The 26,260-nt window shown below is 37.0% G+C and overlaps 1 protein-coding gene across 1 annotated transcript in view; it reads left to right on the top strand.

Moving 5' to 3' along the window:
• The first annotated feature begins 9,538 nt into the window (after positions 1 to 9,538).
• Positions 9,539 to 26,260, top strand: part of LOC120538187 (sodium/hydrogen exchanger 2-like) — a 34,318-nt gene continuing 17,596 nt past the window's right edge. The window contains exons 1-5 of the mRNA XM_039767638.1: positions 9,539 to 9,800; positions 11,813 to 12,276; positions 18,160 to 18,410; positions 23,635 to 23,852; positions 24,206 to 24,402. Of these exons, the coding sequence (XP_039623572.1) occupies positions 9,539 to 9,800; positions 11,813 to 12,276; positions 18,160 to 18,410; positions 23,635 to 23,852; positions 24,206 to 24,402 (1,392 nt within the window). The remainder of the gene's footprint in view (positions 9,801 to 11,812; positions 12,277 to 18,159; positions 18,411 to 23,634; positions 23,853 to 24,205; positions 24,403 to 26,260) is intronic.

The raw sequence follows: 26,260 nt of genomic DNA, 5'->3' as shown, positions 1-26,260 counted from the left end.
TTTTGCAAGTTTTAATGTAATTTGTTAAATTGTAAGTCATAGTTTGCTGCCACAGCATCTTTTTAATAATTCCTCAGTTTTGCATATAACCAGGTAACTTTACAGATACAAACCATGGCCCCCAAAAAACTAATTCTTATATGTAGTTTAGAACAAATAACAATTAAGTACACATTTCCAAAAATTATTGCTGTTCTGCCTAGGATTTTGAACCCTCCTCTTTGAAATCTAAAATGTTTTCCATTTCCATTACTGCCAAAATGTTTCACAAAGAGATATTTACTGTACTTTTAATCCATTATTTGATTCTGTGTTATTTAACTGTTTAAAGAGAGGCTTAGTCTTAGCCATTGCCACGTGGCCATCAAATATAACTTCATGTCAATGAAGCATGCATCATGTGGCCAACAACTATGCACTGTAGGATTATAACAATCAGAAACACAAAATGGCGGTGCCCATGAAAAGTAAACGTGCATAGCGGCAACAAAATTAATACAATTTAGGAAAAAATAATAAATATGCTTTAAAACAAAAAAATATCTTTTGCTTCCATGTTGTGGTATGTGTTTCAAAACCTAAATATACTTTATAATGTTTGATCTCAGTTTAAAAGGAGCAATAAAAGGTCTTGCTGCATATCCAAGAATGCAGTTAGTCATTGTGTTTAATTTAATGGAGTCACAATATTGGGTATCGTGGCTTTAAGTTGTTTCTTTAATTTTTCCCCCACCACTTTTAATGTCATCAGTTTATTAGAATAATTAAACTAACAAAAATCATTTTACTAATCAATTACAGTTAATTTTATATTCCTGGAAAGAATATCCTATTTTAATCCATAGTGTGAATAGACAACACATTTTTGGGCATTTAGATAGACTGACATCCCAGAATACATCCTGATATGTCAGTTAAGGCACCGTACTGTGTAAAAACCTGAACAAGTGACAATCTTGGAACAAACGTTATGCTTACCTTCCAGAGCTTGAATCTGTGCTGGGATTCTTTTGAATCACTCAATGCTTATTTCCTCATGTCATGTTGATTTAATTGTTACAATCCCTGAGTTGGAGTTGACTTCCTTATTGGAATTACATTGATGATGACAATTTAGTGTTGCTTACACCAGCATGATACATCATCAGTTGTGTACCCCGGCCACAGCCACAGCCAGAATTCATGATTCATTTGTCACAATTCTTTAAAAAATAAAATATATCCACAATCACTTAAAAATAATAAGCATTGTCTAAATCAGAAAAATTAGACTCTGTTATAATTTCAACAAACCTGCTTATGTCAAACAGAAATTCATATACCTACATAGATTCTATTTTAGAAATAATAAATGTTGATTCAATTATTTAACATTTTGCTAAGACAGGAAATATCATATTGTAACTAGTATGCAATAAAAAGTTTATGAAATGTTGTTGTTAAAATAATGAGCAGGCCAAAAGCTAATGCCACTGCTGTTTGTTTTTCAGAGAGTCACAGTGAATGTCTGAACTTTGCACACTATGCCCTTGTAAGGCTTTGTCTGGGTGTTTATTATGCCAGTGACTAGCATGAACAGGTCTGGCTTCATGTTGCTTTTCCAGGACGAGGTGGAGCTTTTCTTAATTTAAATGTATGCAGGCATATGCTCTGATCTGTGCATTGAGAAGGAATAGATAATTCAGACAAATGAACTGTTCTCTTTATCAAACTAGCAGCTTGGGGTACGACTTGACACGTACACATCTCCAACATGTTTAACACGCAGCAGATGTGAAACTACAAAACAAAAAACCAAATAGGCCAATAGCATGTGACGCAGTACAACACCGTAAGCAACATTGGCTCATGGTTCTGAGTAAAGTGTGAAAAATGACACACAAATATCTAAAAAATAGTATAATAACTGATATTAAATGTAAAAAGCAATATATAACTATTAGTATTCATATATTTATCTTACTGAATATGCTAGCAAAAGCTTAACTAGTCAGGGTGGATTCGATGTTAAACAAAGCGTGCAACTCTAACAGACACTGTTTGTACTGGAAAATTTACATTGGGAATGGCCCACTGTAAGGGCAAACATAAAACTGCACACATATTTCCAGGACTGGAGAGATGTATATTTAGAATTACAATGCTAAACAAAACAGTACAGAGCAATAGAAATCCATTCATTTTCTAATCCCGGTTATGCAAAGCAGGGGTGCAGTGAACATGGCGCCTCTCCTGGCAAGCATCGGGTGCAAGGCCGGAGCAATGCTTGGACAGAGCGCCAGCCCATTGCTGCATTAACATTTAAAAAATATAATTTGCACAACACGTCACACTTGATGAGATTCAGCTTTGAGTATTAATTAACTAAATTCCTGTTAAATAAAACCTGTTTTATAATTTACATAATGTAGTAATGTTTTTAGTAAAGTATTTACAATTATCCATTGTGACAGATTGCGGGCGCTTTGGCTCCCTTGAACCCTTGTCCAATTCACCAGACACCAGATAAATGTCCAAAGTAGACTTTATTCAAATTGCACAGTGCACAAAGCACCCTCCTCTCCACAATACTCATTAAATCACAATACAATAACTACAATAAACTCCCCACCACTCCCAGATGAGTTGTCACCCTTCCACCCAGCTCAGCTCGCCGTCTGGGAGCCTCCACAATCCTTTTATTTTCCCTGACCCAGGAAGTGTTCCAATCCCCAGTCCATGTGATCTCCTATCACTTCCGGGTCAGATCAAAAGTCCTTTTCTTCACCCGGGAAGCATGTCATTCCCCTTGTCCATGTGACTCAGATGTACTTCCGGAGCGGATGGCAAATAAACATTGTTCTTCCCTGCAGCGTCTCCTAGTGGCCCCCATGGTATCCAGCAGGGCTGTGCATAAAGACTCCAATGTCAATGATGCCCTGCTGGTCTTCGGGGCACCTCCATACTGCAGGGAGGGCTCCACCTGGTGGCTTAGGGGTATTGGCCGGGATGAAAGGTTGGCCATACACCACACCATCCATCCATCCATTATCCAACCTGCTATATCCTAACACTGGGTCATGGGGGTCTGCTGGAGCCAATCCCAGCCAACACAGGACGCAAGGCAGGAAACAAACCCCAGGCAGGGTGCCAACCCACCGCAGAGCACATACACACACACCCACCAAGCACACACTAGGGACAATTTATTACAAGTGAATTTGGATACAAATTCAAAATTAACTTTTTGAAGTGTAATTTCTGTATATAAAGCAATCATTTGCACTTAACATTTATTAAGATGACACAACAACCTTAAAAGATCATTCTCTTCATAGATTCATTCTGGATCTCCTGAGAGGTGTCTGAGACACTGTCTTTGTATTACATCACATTACTGTACACCTAAATGTTACACCTGTAAGCACTAATTTAAATGTGCTGCCTTATTGTTTAGCCAAATTGTTTCTTTCAATATGTTATACAGACAACCAAATTTGCATTACTGTCTTTAAAGTATGCATTAATTAAGTGGAAGTCACTGTTTTTTTATTGAGTCGTTAGTTCAACAGGTCATTTATTTAGTAATGCTACCATCCTCTGGCAAACTGCAGAACTGCAGGGGCTGCTTCATTACTTAGATTCTTCTTTTAAAAAGCATAATGTTACCTAAGATATGCTGTGTACTGAAACTACTGGAAAGGCAAGTGCTGTGATTAGAAGCATACTCTTCTATTTGTCTGTGTGTCTCTGGATATAAAGGAGTACAGAAGAATCCTCTACAAAACCCTTGTACATAATAGAAGTGCCCTGAGATTTAGGTGAATGAATGTTCATCTCACAGTACCAAATCCTCCAGCCGTCTCGTTGATCACAGACACAGGTGATTGTTGTCAATTTGAAACTCCATCTCTAGTTTATGAAGAAGAATTTTTAAGCAAATTTATTCAATTATATATTAGGTGAGAATTTAATTCAAATTGGAATTTCAGTAGACAAATATGTGGCTCATGGGTGGCTACTGTGTATTTACAGGTGAACAATTCATAACTAAATAATTCAAAACTGAACAATTAAAGATGGCTGAATAACTTATTGGAAGCATTAAATATAACTTAGGAGACTAGTCTTGTCCAAGTGTGATGTTTATTAAGGTGCTACCAAGTCTTCTTTACATACTGTGAAACATTAATTACTTGCAAAGGATGATAACACAGGAAGCTCCAACTGAAAGTTTTCAGTCACATTTTCTTTTTCAAGAAACTGAATATTATATCAAGAATAAATTCAACTGATACTAACAGTAAAACTTGTAAAGCTGTAATTATACTGATGGGAGTTTCTGTGCTAGCTTTGTTGGACTTTCTGTAATCAAACTAAGAGTTTTAGGTTGGACACTTTAAAATTTCACACTAACACTAGAGTTGTATGCATTTTCTGAAGCGTATATTTGGATAGACTGACTTTTCAAAAAGTTGATTACTGAGAACAGAGTCTTTGTGAAGATTGCATGATTTCTCCATACTTAGGTTTCTTCTTGACTATTTTGGATTTTCCACCCCATCCAAAAGACAGTCTAGTTTATTGGCCACTGTAAACTCTAAACAGGCAGCAGTATGAGTGAGCCTGGCTGTGTGTATTGGAGTGCCCTGTGATGGTCTGGTTCCCTGTCCATTGGTGGCTCAAGCTTTTCTCTTGATGATGCTGAGGTAGGCTTCAGTTTTCCATAACTCGGACTTGGACAAGTGGCTTTGGATAACGGGGCTACTCAATAGATGGGTAGGGTTGTTTGATAAAATGGCAAAAAGCAAAAGAACTACAAAAGGTTAGTCAGCATGGACAACACATCAACTACATGTTTCATAAATTAACTGATGCTGAAGTTTAAAATAAACACCATCCAGGTGTTGTTACTGCATTTTTAATAGTTGCTTATGTCCATGAGAACAGAGACGTTAAATGTACATGCTAGATATGCCTCTTTTTGCAGCATCTACTTGGGATAAACAGTGTTCAGGAAAAATTACTGAGCACCTAAATCCATCTATTTATTTGTTATAATAGATACTGACTGAAGAGTCCCTGCTGGAGATATAGATCCTTAATTAATCATGTCCAAGTTGCTCTTAATACTGTACTTCACTGTACCTCAGCTTTCATAATTGTACAGAACCCATCATTCATTTAGGATATGGTAGAATTTGAGGAAGAGAACATAACTAGAACATCCAAACTCTACAGCAACATTGACTCCGTGGAGTTGGATATTGAATGTAACATTAACCACTGAGGGACCAGGCCATCTCTTTATTCATGTTTTCAAATAGTTTGCATAGTAACATAAATTCTACCCCAAGGTGTGAGTGAAAAATTAAAATATGTAACGCATTAAAATTGCTTTTCTTAATGCTAGAAGTATAAAAATAATTCAAGTGATTTTGAAGTTGTAGTAGCTGAACATAATTATGATATTATAGCAATAACAGAAACCTGGCTAAACAGTAAACATGGGGATGAGTATAACATAGATGGTTACACATTTTATAGGAATTATACACAGAACAGAAAAGGGGGGGGGGGTTGCAATTATATGTCAAACAGACTTTAAACACAAGTCTTCTTCAGTTGGTTGATGAGCCCCATTTTAGTGAGGACATCTGGATTTGTCTGGAAAGCATTAGCGAAAGAGGCCTTATTTTAGGAGTGTGTTATAGACCCCCAATGCATAAAGTAATTTATCTCTTTAGTAATATTACAAAGGCAAATTTACATTGGGTTATTAAAGTCATGGGAGACTTTAAGTGGCCAAATATTAACTGGGCTAACTTTGCAAATAATAGAGTACAAGAGCAGGAGTATTTAGAAATAATCAGTAACAACTTTTAATACACATCTTAAAGCACCAACATGGGGTTAATCCTGCCTAGATTATAATCAGGATAGAATTGAGGGTGTAAAGGTGATTGGACCACTAGGGTCTAGTGACCATAATATTAAACAGTTCTCATTACTTTGGAAGAGTGAGGATGCAAAATTAAAACTGTTTAGTTTAATTTTGGTAGGGCAAATTTTGAAAAAATGCAGCAAAGTCTAAGGAGGATAGAGTAGGATAAGCTTTTAAGTGTGGAAACAGTCAAGTAGCAGTGGAACAGGTTTAAAATGTATTACATATTATGCAGGGCAGGTATATACTTAAAATTGGAATTAATAAGACATTAAAAAGACTTTGCAGTGGTTAAGTAAAGAGGTAAAAAATATGTCCCAAAGGAAAAAAAAAACAGTTGCATAAGGTGTGTAAGACTAATAACTCTAATGTGAATCAAAGGGTGTAAAACAGCTCGAGGGCAACCGTTAAAAAAGATAGGGAAGCTACAAGGCAGTTAGAGACAAATATAACACATATGGTGAAACATGTCTCAAAGAGATTCTTTCATTGTTTTTGTAGTAAAAGACCAGTCAAGGAGGAGATGAAGAGCATCAGGAATAGTGAAGGGGAATTAAAAGATACAGACAGTGAAATAGCTGATGTTCTAAACTTGCATTTTTTGTTAAAAGGGGCTACTAAGGAGATACCGAGTGATTTGTAACTTGTAGATAAGGAGGCTCAAATCCAAAATATCATCAGGACTAGACAATATTTAACACTCAAGTTCTTAAGCAGGTTAGCAAATACATATATAAACCCTTGACACATATTTTCAGGATGTCACTATATACTTCAAAATTCCAAAGGACTGGAAAATGGCAAATACTGTCCTGCTAAATAAAAAGGGTAATTGGGCAGATCCAAGTAATTATAGGCCAGTAATCTTAATGTGCATTACAGTTAAATTAATGGAAAGAATTCTTAAGGAAACGATTGGAAGAACAGGAATGTTACTGAACAGTCGGCATGGGTTCAGATGAGGGAGGTGGTATTTTATGAACATGCTGGAAATTTATGCAAATTTAAGCAAAAAAGGGTATGATCAAATTGGTGCATGCAATATTATTTATCTTGATTATGGGAAGGAATTTGATGAGGTGCGACATGAGAGGTTGTGCATCAAACTAAAAAAGTGGGAGATCAGGGTGTAGAGTGTAGATGGGTGCAAAATTGGCTCAGACAAAGGAAGCAGACAGGGTGAGAAACCATATCAGAATTGGCTGATGTTAAGCATGGTCAGTTCTAGGTCCTAGCTGCTATTTGTAATATAGATTGTCAAGCTTGAGTCACAAAGTTGCACAGGAGAGCGCAGAAGGGTTTCGAAGGAGCAGAAGCTTTATTGCAGTTCTGGCAGATGCAAACACAAGACCCTTTTAGAAGTGGTCCGGCCACACTGGGAACAGCTGTCAAATGTGATGCCTCGGCCCCGACTCCTAGTCAAAAGAATAGAAAGTCTTGCTCTTCAAGGGGGTGCAACAGCTCAGAAGCAGTGACCGGAGCAGAGGAAGTCTGGAGGAGGAAAGGACCAGAGAGGGAGACCTTAGGATGGCCACGGCTCAGTCTTTTAAATGTTTGAAGCCCCGCATGTGTAGCATGTCATGCAGCAAGCCGGCAGCTGATCCCGCAAAGAGGAAGTGTAAGAGTGTTTGTTTCCCATAGAAATACTGTTTAAGAGGGAGTTTCTGAAGAGCGGCCACATCCCCCTGTTGCAGCGGTCACAATATAAATGATTTATATAGGAATAAAAATAACCAGCTGGTTAAGTTTGCAGATGATACCAAGTTAGGTGGATTGGCAGATAATTTAGTATCTGTTGATTCATTACAGAGAATAAACAATGGGAAGTCTTAAAAATGAAAGTACACCTTATTAGAAGGATTTAGGAGTCATTGTGGACTATTTACTTTCAGACATTGTTCAGAAAGCAATTTAGAAGGCTAACAGAATGTTAGATAATATATCGCCCTGATGTGTACAGTACAAGTCTAAGCTTTATAACACACTGGTGAGGCTTCATCTAGAGTACTGTGTGCAGTTTTGGTCTCCAGGCTCCGGAAAGAACATAGCAATGCTAAAATAAGTACAGAGAAGAGCAACTAGGCTGATTCCAGGACCTCAGAGAATGAATTATGAGGAACAATTAGGATATAGCGGGTTGGATAATGGATGGATGAGCCTTTTTAGTTTAAGCAAAAGGAGATTAAGAGGTGACATGATTGAAGAGTTCAAAATTATGAATGGAATTAGTACAGTGGATCGAGACTATTACTTTGAAATGAGTTCAACAAGGACACAGGGACAAAATTGGAAACTTGTTAAGGATAATTTTTTTCACACAGAGAACCATAGAACTTTAAAGGGTCTCCAAAACTAGACTTCACATTATTTTGGAGGAATTAAGTGGATGGTACTGGCGAGCTTTGTTGGGCTGAATAGCCCGTTCTTATTTACATTTTTCTGATGTTCTAATGTGCTAATGTTCAATCACTACCACTAGCAGGAGGCCACTACACATAGTTATGTACTGTATTCCATACAGAGTGCTTTGATCCTCCAGGATGTTAAAAGGCAGTGAACCTAGGGGTTAGAAGGGTTGAACAATCATTTGCCAATAGAAAGCATTTTGCTGGGGATCAGTCAACTAAGCCCCTGAGTTAAACACTTCTGGACTACTGAAACAGAGAAAGGACAGCGGATGACAACAGGTGGTGAAAGGAGGAGGGCTGCCTCATAGATTTCGGAGGTCATTTCTGAAGTTATCTCCAAAGTGTCTTCAAGTAAACCCTTTACAGATAGCCCCTTATTGAATCTGGAGTCTAGTGTGTAGTAAGAGCCCAGGGCTTAACAGATGGTAGGAAGGGATATCACAGAAAACAGAGAAAGGTTTGGAATTTAGTGGGCAAAATCCTCCAAGACAGGAGTGCAAAACTTGAATTAAGTCGGTCCAGTTGAGCGGTTTGGGTTTTATTTCTGTCTGTTTGTTTAATACTTTTGTATGTCATATCAACTTTGCTGTGGTGTTATTTTCTTATTAGAATGCCCTATTGATATATTTCACTCATTTCAACATTCGGGATGGTTATCATTTCATGTGTTGTTAGTCATTTTAAAAAGTATTCATTTTTGTAATGTCTAATCATGTTTTCCATTCTGTTGCAATTCCATATTTTTTGAGGAGTGAAAATATGAAGCATGGCATTTTTTGTGGTGTGATCAGTATTCTTACATAATGCATATACTGAATGTGTGCTGCACGAAACAGTATGTCTGTTAATTAGCATAAAGTGTAATGCAGAAATTATAGCTTTTATTTTTTTTTCTATTATTTTCAAGCTTAAGTACAATAACTGAAACTGAATTCTCATTATGGAAAATTGAAACAAATCAATGAAGAAATTATTGAAATGTGACAACTAGAAAACCAAGATATTCTCTCTTTAAAAATCCATTAAGGACTTCTTTCCAGGAGCAGCTTATTGCCATCCATGTGGCCTCAGAGCACTTTAACTCCAAGCACATTGATTTTTTGAATGAGCTTCTGCTTGGCAGTTACAGTAGTAAATCCCATTGGGGTGTGGTACGGAAATCAGAAGCAGAGCCAGCAAAGTAAACTGTCCAGCTTCAGAGATGACCATGGCGGAATACTGGACCATTGCTTTGCTGGGATGCCTGTCCATTCCATATAGTATATGTGGCTCTGTAGAGTTATCAGCTGTAAAACCTTCTGTACTTGATGGAAATGTAAGCAGTCTGCCGTTTTCTCAGCCAAATCACAGTGCCAGTCCTGGACATCACTCCTCAGAGGGACTGAGCCTGTTTGTTATGGACTACTCTCATGTAAAAGCTCCTTTTGAAATTGTAATGTGGATCATGCTGGCATCCCTGGCCAAATTAGGTGAGAATGTTCTGTTTATTCATTTTTAAATTTATAGGCACATATATATTACATGTGTGCCTTATATCTTTGATTATTCATATTAGATTATTTCTTTAAGGAGAACCTCATTTATTATACAATATTTATTTGCACTTGGTATGTGCACTGAAATATTGGTGTGAAAATAATTTTGTTCAATTTATGCTTGTACAGTGATTGGGTCATTTTTTAAATCAATTTTTCCAGCTGGTAATTTTCTGTTTCAAATTACTACAGTTGACAACGGCTATGTACAGACACGTACTCCTCATCCTGCAGATATCAGTCAGTTCAAAACAAAATAATTATGTGCTGCAAAATACTTAAAACACAGCGCGAGACACCCATGGATGAAGTTGGGTTATAAATGAGACAAAGGAGTGCCATATGTTAGAAACACAAATGGTGTACATTGGGGATGAGAGCAGGTTGAAAGGAGAGTTCAGCCTGATATGATATAAGTTAAGTAGTCATAAGAAAAAATAACATACACACTTACTCTTAGCAGTCTACATCTTCGTACTCCTCCTCCTCTTCCACTTTAACATTTGAGTCTCATTTTGCAAAAAGAAGCTTTTCGAAAAGTTGCAGCAGCAATGAAGTACAACCATTATTCATTACGTCACTGTGCTCTATGGATTTAGTCAGCTTTACACTTTTGAAATATCTTATAAAATATCTTTTTATATATTAAACATGTTATTTCTATTTATTATTATTATTATTATATTGCTTGCATTTTCCTTTTTATTATGCAGTCTTTCTTTTTTATTTTCATCATTATGCTTTATGAAACTGTAAGAAAATATTTTTTAGACCCTGCTAAGAAACGCAGTGAGAGAGTTCGTTGTTTGCCAGAGATTTCTAGAAAAGGGGAATGGAGTTCCTAGTTAAAAATAAATTATATTTTTTTAACCAAAACAATATTATCATAATATTATAAAAAGCATTACCACACTCTGTCACCTGAAAAATTCCATGGCTGCTGGACCACAAACATATTAACATAGAACTACCACCGACATGCTCAACGTCAGGAGTCTTGAATTGTAGCCCACTGCAAACTCCCAACCTCCTGCATGTGGAGAAGATCGTGGCTGGAGGATTAACAGCATCTCACTGAGCAGAGGCAGAGACAGGGAGAGACTGCAGCTGCATTCATTCTACCAATTGTCAGTTGGGGATTTCCTGGCAGAGCCTTACAAGAATGATTATTTAATATCCTTGCTGTGCTACTCATCTAAGATGGGTTGAAATCTAAGAAGTCAACATGGTGCTCAGCGTTATCATTTGCAATGCACCATCTATTGGAATGTATTTTGTAATTAATGCAGTAATAAAATGCATTGTATTTGACATTCTAACAGATGGCACATCACACATTCCTGCCTTGTGTCTGATGTTGCAGGGTATCTCTATGATCAGAAATTATGTCATAAAATAATCCATGAAACACAATAAAAAACACAATAGATAAAAAAATCTGCGGTGGGCTGGTGCCCTGCCCAGGGTTTGTTTCCTGCCTTGCGCCCTGTGTTGGCTGGGATTGGCTCCAGCAGACCCCCGTAACCCTGTGTTAGGATATAGCGGGTTGGATAATGGATGGATGGAGAGACAAAAAATGTCAGCCCATGTTTAGTAAATGATGGCACCAAGTTGTGTTTTGTACTTAAAATTAAAGAGAAAGTAGGCCCCAAAGTATCTGGCTGTACATCATTTCAGCATTTGTTATTCCTTGATGTCAAAAAAATGAACAAACGGGACATTGGGATGGGAACATTTTTGCCCGGCCAACTCCCACGTTCTGCATCTCAAACTGCCTACAAATTTCAAACGAACTGTCACGTCTGAAAGTGGATGGACGAATTAAGGAAGCGTTACTGCTGTTCTTCATGTACTTTTGCACAAGCACAATGACCCAAAAGACAACCTCCTGTGATTGCTGAACTACTAAAACGACTTACCAGACCTTCTTTTTTTATGTCTTGTAGGGTTTCATCTGTATGGCCGTCTGCCAGCAGTGGTGCCAGAGAGCTGCCTGCTTATCTTAGTGGGTCTGTTGGTTGGTGGAGCAATGTATAAGGTATGGCAACAGCCTCCACCGGTCTTAAGCACAGATGTCTTCTTCTTGTTCTTGCTTCCTCCAATTGTACTAGATGCTGGTTATTTCCTTCCCAGCCGCATTTTCTTTGACAATCTGGGTAGCATACTCTGTTATGCAGTACTAGGTACCTTCTGGAATGTCTTTGGCATTGGAGTGTCACTCTATGGAATCTGCCAGGTTCAGTCATTCAAGTTAAGTGACGTGTCACTCCTGCAAGCCCTCCTCTTTGGGAGTCTCATTGCTGCCGTGGACCCAGTTGCTGTTCTTTCTGTTTTCGAAGAGATCCATGTGAACGAGCAGCTCCATATCCTGGTTTTTGGAGAATCACTTCTGAACGATGCTGTGACTGTGGTATGTGAGTTAAAATCTTTTATTGAAGGATTCAGTGTAATCATTTAAATCAGAGCCAATGAAGATACTAAATAGCAAACACTAACTTAAAAAACATATAAGAAATTGCTAAGCAAGCTCAAAAAGCTGCTGAGATAGTGTAATGAATGATGAAAAAGGAGCGGAATATGAACTTTTAACTGATTACTACAACAGTTTTTGCTTGAAACGCCACCCATTAATCCTTTGGGTAGTGGAAGGCTATTAAATGTTATTGAAGTAGTGCATGACCACTTATATCAAAATATGGAATATTACAAAATAATAATATTGCTATATTGTTGTTTAGTTTTAATAAATGGCACATATGATATAACATTTTCAACCCCCTCCCCCACAACAGAATGCAGGGCCATGGGGAATAGCTACAAAGTTCTGTTTAAAGTATCTATCTATCTATCTATCTATCTATCTATCTATCTATCTAATGTTATTATTCAAAAAACTCTTAGCAATATTGTAATGTGAGCATACATAATGTGAACCTTACTTATTTTGTTTCAAATGTTAATATTTATACACTAGCTATACTACTCAGCTTCACCTAGGAAATTTGTCAATGGGTGTCAGTTATAGTTGTGTTGTGATTATCTGGTTTATCGGAAGTTCTGTGTAAATAACTCAGTGTGTTTCTGTATACAATATTTGTAGGTTTAAGGGCTAAGATTATTGGCTTGTATTGGTTAAGTCTTTGGTCTTCAGACTCTGGGGTTGTGGGTTCAAATCCTGCTACTGACGCTCTATAACTGTGAGCAAGTCACTTCAGCTGCTGTGCTCCAATTGGATAAATAAAATATATGTAATTAATTGTATCTCAAACATTGTAACTCACTTTGGATGAAGGCATCAGTCAAATAATAAGTAATAATAATGATATTATTAGGTCACTGGAGCTACTTACTCTTGAACATGTTATATACAACTGTTAATGAGTTAAACATTCCTGCATTGGATTAGTTTCTGCCTTTTCAAGTGACTTGGCTTTTGTTGATGGTAACTGCAACGCATAATTTGACTGGAGAGATCAGATTATATGACTAATTATTAGGAATACTGTAATGTGAAATTTGGGTGTAAATTATTATCCTTATTAGATGTTTACAATTTCCATTTATTATACCATTCACTCAAACACAGTATTTCTTTTTGTGTTTTACGTCAGATGTATACAGTCCCTATTTAAAGATAGAGGATGTGAACATATATGCAACGCAGTGCTTGGTGGATATATAAAAGTGTGTTATGCTGATGTATTATCACAAAGAGCAAGGAGCACGGAGCATTAGCTTCAAGCATTGCAACACAATTTCTGGGGCTTACCCAGTTAGTGACTGACGTTTCTATCTTGGAGACTGCGAGAGAGGAGGGGTGGAATGAGGGGGCAGTTTTCAGCTCTGCAACTGGAGATTGGAGGTCGATGAAGGGACTAAGATGAGAGCCGGTACGCATCTAAGAGTGCTGGTAGTGAACAGTCAAAAACAGCGAACCATTTGCTAACTATTGACCTTTGCATCTTCCTTGATCTTTGACAAACTTTCTCTTTCTATTTCACAATTTGATCACATGACTGTTTTCCTGCCTAAGAGACCACCCTGTCTTCAGTCAACCATTCACCCTGTTGGTTAACAGTGTTATTCTTGTGGCCCATCAATCATTAGCATAAAACATATTCTCAGTGCAGAGCATTTAAGTTAGCAAAACATTAATAAATATCAAAAAATAAAAAAATACACATGCCGGCTAATTTTCTTTTTTTTAATAATGTCATCCAGTTTCAATCAAATCTGTCAAGGCATTTTTGAGGCTTTGAGTATTTGCTTTTTTCTGTTTTGAAGGTGTTTACGGATAAATATTGACAAATCAAAATGCCCTTTCTCTGTGAATGCCTACTGCCCTAGATGGACCACCTTGCCAAATTTCAGATTTTTAACTAATCAGAAAAAAGTGTTTTGCTGATGAGTGAGTGAAACAGTTTTGCATTAGATAGACAGATAGATAGATAGATAGATAGATAGATAGATAGATAGATAGATAGATAGATAGATAGATAGATAAGGCACTATATTATAGATAGATAGATAGATAGATAGATAGATAGATAGATAGATAGATAGATAGATAAGGCACTATATCATAGATAGATAGATAGATAGATAGATAGATAGATAGATAGATAGATAGATAGATAGATAGATAGATATGTGTACATTTTATGGGAAATTAGAAGAGCCTTATTTGAACATAACAACATAAGACATTTGAACAAAACAGACAAGGCCAGTTGAACTCATTTGCTTAATAGATTAGCTGTCCTGATATCTCACCCACATATTTCCAAAATGTTGAGATCCCTGCCTTAATGATGTGACTCAGTGTTTTATTTCAGAGTCCCACAAGCCTTTGTGCAAAGAAAGTGTTTTCTAGCTTTCACTTTAAATGCACTTGATTTCAACCAATATCCTCAAGTCCACACTTCACAATTAAACTGAAGAATTCTGCTAGATAAACTTTATTGATGACTTTTGAAATTTTTAGATATTTGAATTAGGTTCACACACAGCCTCCTCTGTTCAGGACTCTGCAATTGTTAGAATTGTCCTGTAGTCTGGGATGATCTTGGTTGGTTTCTCCTAGACAGCTTTCAGACCTGCTGTATCTTTTTCTATACAGTAACTATACATGGTGACCAAAACTGCAGTATATTAAAGACTCAGAACATAACATCACTTACATTATGTTATATAGTTTTTATAATACAAAAATGTCTTTAATTACAGGTTCACCTAGTATTGTCATATTTATAGCCTATTTTGTCATTGGTATATTTTCTTGGAATTAAATTAAATATTTAAACCATATTTTCAATAACTTTCGGGATGATTGATAAACTATATTCTTTATTTGACATATTCATCATCAGATTAGAATAAACATTTGTGGAACTCTGTATTTGATGAAATCACCCATTTTTCCATTCCATTCAACATACTAATACCAGTCCTGGATAAGGTGTCAGTACATCACCCACTCACTAATACAAATGCACACTCACTTACTGTATATTGGTCTAATTTAGAGTAAGTGGTGTATTTAACATGAACATTTTTGTGATGTAGAAGTACCTGTAGAAGAGTGAAAACTTTGCACAAATTCCAAAAGTTCAGATGACGACAAAGAGTACTAGGGCTGAACTCATCTGAAACTTTCTTAACAACTGGAGGTTGTGTGACTGCACCAAAATGGACATCTTTTTTCAATGACCATGTTTTATTTCCTCCTGTTCCTCAGTTTACATTGTGAGTGATCTGTGCTTGGATCTTCTAGTTGTCTTGATGTTTTAGAAGCAAATTTTACCAGTAAAAATCAATGAAGCGTAAAACATGGACTCATTAAGTGGTGGCTTAGCTTTAGGAAAAAGGTTGGTAAGTTCCATACTTAAAATATAGAATTTGTAATCCCTGTTCTACACCCTGATAAGGAAATGAACAGCCATGAAGAGTCATTTGATATTCTTAGTTGTAGAGGATAGGTCAGACTTCATAATGAATATAAAAGACTTAATCTGTCCCATCTCCCTGTATTGTTCTTCATACTTTTCACCACTATTGCACTTGTAGTGGTCTCCAGAGAATGGGTCTGTATTCTGGCTTGGTCACTTACTGTGTTGTGCGTGCGTATTCTCTGCATATTTACATTTTTTCTGGGGTCTCAATTACATTCACATCCAAATGAGTGATTGTGGGTTCATAATCTGAAATAAGATGGCAGTGCATTCAAGGTTGGTTTCTTTCTGTGCCCACAGCCATTAGAATAGCCTCTGACGTACTTTTTAATGGTGTAAGTGGAAATTCTCTGTTATTACAGCAAACACCCTGAGTCACCATAATCCACTCTGAATCTTTGGAACTAGATAGATAGATAGATAGATAGATAGATAGATAGATAGATAGATAGATAGATAGATAGATAGATAGATAGATAGATAGAACTTTATTTGTCCACAGGGGAAATTTACCTTTTTGCTCTTTAAATAAATAAATAGATGGATGTGTTGATGATATATATATACTGTATATATATATATATATATATATATATATATATATATATATATATATATATATATATATATAGACACTATGGTCTGAGCACACACCAGAATGACTAAAAAGGAAGAAGTTAAAAAGAATGAAAAGGTGTATTACCATTACTATGAAGGAGCCCTGGTAGCATTTCTTGATGTAATTCTGCTGAATAATTTGTTGGCTGAATGTCTTCAGTCAGGGAAAGAAGGTGCAGCATTGTTCACAATGGCTGTCAATTTTGTTTTAATTGTCTCCTTTGCTACTATCTCCAGGAGGTCCAGAGGGCATCACATAACTGAGCCTGACCTTTTAATTAGCTTGTTAGTTCGGTGGGCCTCTCTTGAAGTAATGATACCAGCCTAGAACACTCTTATACTCTGTCTCATCCCCTTTATCAATACAGTATAGCCCATAAGTGCAGAATCATCTGAGTGACATAAGGCTGGTGTTATATTTATAGTTTGATGTGTACAGCTTAAAGAGAAAAGGAGACAGGACTGTTCCTTGTGGTGCTCCAGTGTTGCTCACATCCATATTAGAAACACTGTCTCTGAGCCTCACAAACAGCAGTCTGTCAGACAGATAGTCCATTATCCAGGACACCACATGCTTATCCACCTGCATATTTCTGAGTTTACCCCTTAACAGGGATGGCTGGATGCTATTGTAGTCACCGGAGAACTCAAAACATAATCCTCACAGTGCTGTCGGCTTTATCCAAGGGAGAATAAGCTTTATGGAGCAAATTGATAATTGCAATCTCTATCTGATAGGCAAACTGCAGTGGGTCCAGAAGGTCTAACATAAGAGGTCTTCATGATGTGAGATGTAAGTGCCACTGGTCTGTAGTCATCAGGTGAATAGGTACCTCCTTTCTTTGGAACAGGAACACTACAGGAAGTTTTCCACAGCTGTGACACTTTCTGGAGACTCAGGGACACACTGACCAGGTGACAGAGGACACCTCCATGTTGGTCAGCACAGCCCTTAGGAACTCAAGGACTGTCTCCATGTGGTCCTGTAAATTTTCCTGCTGCCTCAGTTGTCTCCTCACTTTGTCATCAGCTGGACTTGTCACTGGCCTTTCCAGAAGATGTGGTAGGAGTTGTTGATGTAGTAGGGATGGTGTAGAGGGAATGGTCATTGGAAGAAGATGACAGTGGGAGGCAAAATCTATTAAAAAACTGGTTGAAGATATTTGCTTTGTCCACACTTCCTTCTAGCACTTTAGCCTTGGATTGCTGGAGTCCAGTAATTATGCCCAGTCTATTCCAGACATCTTTCATTTTATTCTGAACGACTTTGTTTTCTATTTTAGCTTTGTAAACTTCTTTTCCTTCACTCAGCGTTTTTTTTTAGCACCTGCTGTACGTCTTTCAGAACCACTTTCTCACCAGATTTGACTGCTTTATTTTACTCATTCAACAGACCTTCTGATATTTGGTACCACAGTGTTGATGTAAAAGCTAATATAGTCCATGATGCGGTGACTGAATCCTTCAATATCATCCCTATGTGACTCACACATTATTTCCTACTCTGTCCTTTGAAAGCAGTTATTCAGAGCCATTTCAGCATTAATGCTCCACTTCTTCACTATCCTAGTGAAGACAGGTTGTCGTCTAATAATGGGCTTACAAATCTGATAACAAAAGGATGGAATTACAAAATTGAGTCAAAACTAATTTCTTTTAGTGAGAGAAAATATGTCTAACATATTGTAATATTTGAGCTAAACAATGTCTTCTGTTCTCTGTAGGTCCTCTACAAACTGTTCAAAGCATTTTGTAAGATGCAGGTCATCTCATTGGAGGATGTACTCGTGGGGATCAGTCAATTCTTTATTGTAGGATGTGGAGGAGTGGCAGTTGGCATTTTTTTTGGACTTATTACAGCTCTAACAACTCGCTTCACAGGAAAGATCCAGGTGATCGAGCCTCTGTTTGTCTTCCTATACAGTTACCTGTCCTACCTAACTTCGGAAGTTTTCCACTATTCTGGAATCATGGCGTAAGTAATGCTGAAGTTACATTCTCATTGAGTCTGAACTTAGTAGAATAACACCTTTCACTGTGACTGCTATGTTCATGAAAACTGACCATTTTATTAATCGTTTTGTTCATTTAGGCTAACACTGAGTGTTAGGGAGGCTATCTCAGTAGCAATGGGTACGTCAAGGTACACTCACATACAGAAGACTAAGGGAGAATTTGCTGCCAGCCTGACAGCATGATTTTTACTGTGGGAGGTAAACAGAGTCCTGAAGGAATGTGACGCAAATATGAGGAGAACAAGTAAATCCCACCAAGGAATGTTAAATGCTGAGCCACCAAGAACAGCATAACAGAATTTAAAGAAAAATGATGCAAATTTTGGAATGAGACATAATAGAAGTATTATACTTATAATACAGCACATAAGATTGCATTAAACAGAGCTAAAATGAATAAAGAAAATTGCCCTATGAAGTCAGGCTATCCTAAATTCCCTGATATGAAAGATTTAAGTCAGGCGTTCTATTAGTGATGCTACAAAGTGATCTAACTTACTGCCCTTTCCAGTAATATGAACAAGCTTTTAAATGGTTGATTTATAACACCTCATCATCATAAATATTAAGTACCTTACTATGTGGAAAATAACTAGTTGAAAATTACTTTTAAACCTTTCTCAGGATACATTCAAACACTGGATTAGTTAAATAAGTTTGTGCATATTATCTCTTTACCATCAAAATGTGTTTCTGAAAACATTGTTCTTGACTTTAATGTACAAGTGAAATAAATGTAAGAACATTTCTTGCTTTTTAATTTTAAGTTCTGGATTTTGGTGAAACAATGCAAAACACTGTTTTCATGGCAGGACAAAGAGAACTGAACATGAGCAACAAACAAATTGAAGCAATTTAGCAGATTGCCAGGTTGAGTGACTCATTGTCCACTGGCTCAACAGCACTTTAGAATGAGAGGGTTAGTGCACACTGCCACCCTCTGGTCCAGTGTTGAATTACCATCTTTGGAGCACGTTGGCTGCCTCCTATTTGCACATGTGTGACGCTACATATAGCTCAAATTTAGCAAAGTAGCAGGACATACAGTAGCTGAAAAAGACTGTTTATAGTTAACAAAAATAGAAACTGAGAACAAAAATGCACAGAATACAGTATAATATAACATCATTGTGCATTGTTTTTGACTTCTAAGGGTTCTATAATTTTGGATGCCTCCTCCTTTGTATCTGATCAGTTCTTTTTACAAAATTGCTCTACAACATATAACAGACCAGCTTGAAGGAAGTTTTTAAAAGTGTACAGGCAGTCATTTTGTCCCAGTATTAATTAGTTTTAACTATATTAGCATTATCTTATTCATAAAGGAGTAAGTCTTAGACAGAGGCCTAATCAACATACTGATTGTTCCAAAAGCCACTCTGCCTGGTCTTCATAACAGGAACATGGGGATGCAATGTCTCAGTTTCACGGTGGCAATTTTATCTTGTACTTTTCTCCATCACCACCACCACCACCACCACCACAAGAATTGCTCTGTCTGTCATCTCAATGACTATCACTTTATAACACCCACACCAGTCATCTTGAAGTTCTTTGAGAGGCTAGTCTTAGGCCACTTGAAAGTTGGATCTCCCACATCACCTGGACTGTTCTACTGAAGATGCCATATCATCTACTCTTCATCTGGTCTTGTCCCATCTGGACAAAAGAGATAGTTATGCTAGAATGATTTTTATTGACTTCAGTTCAGCTTTCAACACCATCATCCCTCAACTCATAGGGAAGTTGAGTCTTCTAGGCTACAACACTTCCTTATGCAACTGGATCCTAGACTTCCTGACAGAGAGATAATCTGCACCAGAAACACAATCTCCAATACCATCACACTGAGCACTGGTGCCACCCAGGGCTCTGTACTCAGCCCACATCTGTTGCCTCTGCTAACTTATGATTGCACAGCTCAAATATCATTATTAATTTTGCAGATAACACAATGAGTAGTGAGTCTCATCAGCAATGGTAATGAGTCAGCTTGCAGAATGGAGATTTGATTATTGGCTGACTGGTAAAAGTGCAACAATTTGTCTCTTAATGTTAATAAGACAAAAAAGATGATTGCTGATTTCAGGAAAGTCCATGCTGTCCACACCACACAGCACATTGATGGCTCTGTGGTGGAATTAGTCAGCAGCACCAAATTCCTTGATGTGCAGTTGGCAGCTCACCTTACTTAGACAATTAACACCACCACCACCACAGACAATAAAGCACATCAGTATCTCCACTTCATTCAGTGGTAGAAGAAAGCAAGCCTCCATTCCCATTCTCATCACATTCTACAGAGGCAACATGTAGACCGTTCTGACCAATTGTGTCATGGTTTGATTTTGGACCTGCAGTGTCTCTGATCACAAGGTCCTAAAACAGATTCTGCATACATCAGAAAAGATAATAGGGAGGACTTCTCTGCCCCACTTTAAAGACATCTTTATAAAGCATAGCTTCTGTGAAGCCTATAGCAAAGTGAAGGACCGCTCCCAGCCCTCACATGGCCTCCTTGTCCCACTTCCATCCGGTAAAAAGATATTGTAGCATCCAAACCAGTTCTGCCAGGTTCTACAACAGCTTCTTCTCCCTTAATTGATCTAAGCATATCACAATGCACTTTACTGGTTGATGGATTATTTTTGTATACTTACAATAGTATACTGTACTATTTATAGTAACTGATTAATGTACAACTTCTAAAGAAACACACAAATTTCTTGAAGGGTTGGGATACTCAGGCTAATTCTGTTGAATTGCTATTGAAAAAAACAAAATGGATGAAAGTAAAATGGAACTTGATGCACCTTACTCTCTGCTGATTTTTCAAATGAACAGAACGTGACCTTTCTTGATGTTATAGTTCATGGATGCAATTGACTCGAACTGTGTTGATTTGGATTTACTTTTATGGACTTTTGTTAAGTGCCTTGAGCATGGGAAAGGTGCTATATAAATAAAATGTATTATTATTACTATTATTATTATTTTATGAGGAGTTGGGAGCAAAAAGTGAGGCTATGATTCTTCATCCAAGTGATGGTCCTCAGTTTTAAAAGCAGAAGTAGAAAATACAACACTATCACTCCTTCCCCTAAGCACTCTCAAATTCCCCATTAGAAGCACACTATACTTTTGTTTTGAAAAAGTTACTTGTTTTTATTTTATTTTGCATATTTCCACTTAATATTGAAATTTCAAAAAATAGTAAACAAACACTTTTTAAAATTTTATTTAGAGATTTTACAGTTAAATTGCATTCTCATATTTTGCAACCACATACACACATCTATATACATATAGCATATACTGTATATGGTTATTATAAAGTTCTTGTGAAGTTTTAAATAATCATAAGTTCAGTTCTATACAGAATAAAATGAATCTTTAAAAAGTTAAGTGAAAGCATTTATTACATTTTTACGGAGATGTATTCTAGAGATTTTCAATATGTCCCACGATCATCACATATAAAAACCTTCATGCAATTTCAAAATTCTATAAATACGTTTTGCAGTGGAGTTTCATTAATACCCTGAATCATATTAGTTATTGTAGTCTACAATTCCTCTAAAGATGGTTCAATTGTGTGGTGCATCTTTCTTAAACCTTCTTTCGACCTTGTTGACCGATATTATTTCGGCCAACCAGTTTACATTCAGTGTACAGTTTACTTTCTTTTTTATTGATGTCATAGGTCAATCATAATTCTGAAAACAGAGTAATGAATAAATTAATAAATTAATTAACTATTTAAAAAACTATTACACGTTTAACATTAAACTAGTATAAGATAAATTAATCATACTTCATAATGTTCTTTACAGATTGATTTGATCATCCATAGAGCTGAAGTTATCATAAAACTAAAACTGCACAAAGACTTTAAATTGGCCCTGTATAAACTGTGTATATATATATATATATATATATATATATATATATATATTGTGGACTGGGACCCGGACACAGACAGGCGGACATCGTATTTCACCCAACACAACGTTTATTTACAGTTATATACTATTTACAGCGCACACAAACCCCAGTGCCTCTTGCACCGATTCCCCAAAGTCCAGGCCTCTCAGTCACTGTGCCTCTCTTTCTTGGCCGCCTCCCGTCCTCTCTCCAGCTCTTCCACCCGACATCCACTGCTGACTGGAGGGAGACGGCCCCTTATATGGGAACCCGGATGGTCTCCAGCTGCTTCCCGGCAATCAGTCATGGCCACACCCCAGTGTGGCAGAAGTGCCGGCTGCGCACCCAGAAGCTGTCCGGGTGTCCCCTGTCGTCTTCCCCCCAGCACTTCCTGGTGTGGCGGAAGTGCTGGGCTCCAGGGATATGCAGGCATTGGGGCGCCACCTGGCAGTGGCCACGGGTCCCTACAGGGCTGGGCTCCCAAGCCCTGTACCCGAGGCCCGCAACATAACCAGGACGGACGCCCCCTCGCAGTCTGGAGGAGGCACAAGCCGGGGACCACAATATACATATATATATATATATATATATGGTTGTGGAAATCATTTGTTGATTGCTAAAACTCTTTTGTCTATTAGCGTATGTTATGGTATGCATCACATACTTATTTATATATATGTATGTATGAATGTATATATAAACATGACACCAAAGTGTAAAAATGAGAGTCAATATAAGGTTTCACATCTTTGTTGCATTTCTTGTAGGCTTGCTAATTTGGAGCAGCATGCTAACAATGACAGTGACATTGTTACTAATCTAATCAACATCTTATATTTCTGAGAAGTAATAAATAGTTTGGCATAAACAAACATTAGCACCAGCACCATTATCTCACTGACTGTTAAGTTGCATTGGGTAGAAGTTTAGCTCAGGTTGGTGGTCCTCTTTATCGTGGCAGGATTGTAAAGAAAGGAGCAGATGAGAGCATATTGCAAATGACTAACAGAAACATACGGTAACTCATACTGTGCATTATTGAAAAAGACTGCAGTCTTCCAAAAGAATTGTTTTTTTTATTCTGAAATTTTAAATAATATAACATCCTTTATTAACTACACATAGAAAATGAATGAGTGCATTTTATAATACAAATCTACTATTTTGCCTTACAGAATTTCTGATTTTGTTATAAAAACACTGTGTCCTTATTTGTGTGTTTTTTTGCATAGTAACTAACTCCTCACATCTTTTTCTCAGTATCATAGCTTGTGCTGTCACTATGAAGCAGTATGTGGAATTCAATATTTCCCAGAAATCTCATGTAACAGTCAAATACTTTATGAAGATGTGCAGCAGTGTCAGTGAGACCCTCATCTTTATCTTCCTGGGGGTCTCCACGGTCAGAGACAACCATGAGTGGAGTTGGCCTTTTGTCTGCTTTACAGTGTTCTTCTGCCTTCTTTGGAGAGCACTAGGCAAGTGGAAAGTTTGTAACACATCTTTTTATAAATATTTATACTAGTATTATTAGTCAGATTTCATTACCCAAACTACCAGAGTAAATCTTAATGTAATGTTCACTATCATCCTGTCAATTATATTACTTAAACTAACAGTCTGTCATCAAATGACATCACAAATATTGATTGAGCAGTAGGAAAAGAAAACTTATTTCTGCCTAGAATACGTTCTTTTATCATGTTGACTTGCCTTCATTTACTGCTAGGACTGCAGCTTTAAAATGTTTCATATTGTCTCATCAATAACAACTACTGTGTATTATGTTTTCTCGTCTCAGAAAGGACTAATTTACACTTTGGCCTTTTAGGAGTTCTGTTTCTGACTGCCATTTTGAACAAGCTGAGAATAAATACTGTAACCTTTAAGGACCAATTCATCATCGCCTATGGTGGCCTAAGAGGAGCAATCTGTTTCTCTCTGGTTTTTCTGCTTGATGACTTTCCAAGGAAAAGACTTTTCATCACTTCCACTATAGTGGTCATTTTGTTCACCGTGTTTGTACAGGTACAATTTAAAAAATCAAATATAGCATATAATTTATAGCAGTGTTGAGCTGAGGAGTTCTCCAAGAATGTTTAATGGGGATCTTACAAGCTCCAGCAGACTGATGAAGCTAGAAGTCAGGCAGAAATCCAGAACCCCAACATGACAAATTGAGTCTAGTGGTCTTTAGAATATGATCAATTGAATTAGAAAACAGAATAGGAGCTGTTAAAGCTAAATAAATTCCAGTAATGCCATTAATTGAAAGTGAATAAATTGCTGTCTCCCATACTGACCCAATCGGGTACACAGTTACTTCTGTTAGGAGCTCAGTCTGCCCTTGTCCTTGTTTTCTTTTCATTACTTTTGTTATTTTAACATGACTTGTGCCTTGTTTCCATTTTGGTTTGTATTTTTAATTTCTTACCCACAATCTCCTTTGGGTTTAAGAACTAAGCTCCTTTCAGTGTAAATTTTGCTCAGGTGTCGTGGTAATATGGCCTACAGTCACCTGAGAGGAGACACATGCAGCTCTCTTTTCCATTTCTGGTTACAGAGCAATCAGTTTTCATACTTTTATCTTCTGCTCCCTTTCTTGTAAGTTCTGGTGACTTTTAAGTGTTGGATCTTTCAGCTTTGAATTTTTTTGCATTGTATTTTTGGGATTTTGGAATTGTAGATTTTGAGTGAAAGTAAAAGAAAATCTTGAGACAAAACAAGAATATTGCCAAGAGATTTTTTCAAGTCCTGCCCTCCTCTCAACCATTTCTGGTTAATGGCCCACACTCACGGTCCTTTCACGTCTCATTCATGTGAATGCTATTGTCAGACACAGTTCCTGCGCTCTCAGCTCTTATAAATTTTTATGTTTTCCTCACTTTAAGTTCCCAATAAAAGAAGACTTATTATGTCCAAATCTTATTTAAGAATTTCATCCAGATGGGTTATCAACAGAAAATATGAGGACACAGGCAATCCTAGCACCGAAGTCAAACAAATGAATGCAAAAATTATCAGTTGGTTACATGGCAAATTGGTTAAATGCATATCAATAGACTATCCTGAAACAGTTGGTGGTGATGGTGTGCAAGATGAAATCATCAGCTTAAAATATCCTGTACAATATCTACAACCGTTAACACCATCCAGTCTTCCTCCAGCTGAATCACTGTTGAAAGAAGGATGTGTCGTAATGTAATTGCGTAATTTATGTCTGAGTGATGGGCTATTCAATAGGACAAGATTAGTTGGATTCAAAATTGGTTGAACAATTCTGACATGTAAAATTTTAACAGGCGACAAGAAAGGTAATGTAGTACATCTTCCGCGGATACAATTAGACACCAAAGGAGATCTTCAGATGCCATTCGTATTAAAGCGTTTACAGTTTCCTGTTAGAATAGCTTTTCTGCTATGACAATCTGCAAAGTAGCTAGCGCATAGCGCCCAAGGGTTGGCGAGCGAAGCAAGGAGAGCCCCCTGGTATTTAAATTCCAGTTGTAATACTTGTTTTTTTTTTATAATTTTTAACACTTTGTATTTTTTTCTGATAGATCTGTTTTAAATAAATATATTTATGTTTTGTTGTAGCCATGATTTTCAAAGGTTTCCTTCCATTTTTGCCATTTGCTTTGGGTTAACTTCTCACACAGTAGGACGCTTCTAACGTCTTCAGATTTAACTTTCAAGTTTCCAAGTAGTTTCTTTGATTATTCTCCAGCAAAATGAATTTTAACATGATTTACGTGTGCATTCCATATTACAAAGAAACATTTTAGAAAAACTATAGTACTAGAAAAGTTAAAGACACATTTGTGTAACTGCAGGGAGCCAGCTGAGGCATATGAAGGCTTAATTGAATTATAAAGCCTTGGGCACT

The sequence above is a fragment of the Polypterus senegalus genome, chromosome 10, assembly GCF_016835505.1.
Source record: "Polypterus senegalus isolate Bchr_013 chromosome 10, ASM1683550v1, whole genome shotgun sequence".
Classification (NCBI taxonomy): domain Eukaryota; kingdom Metazoa; phylum Chordata; class Cladistia; order Polypteriformes; family Polypteridae; genus Polypterus; species Polypterus senegalus.
Note: the sequence above shows the minus strand (reverse complement) of the source record. Positions and strands in the feature narration are given on the sequence as shown.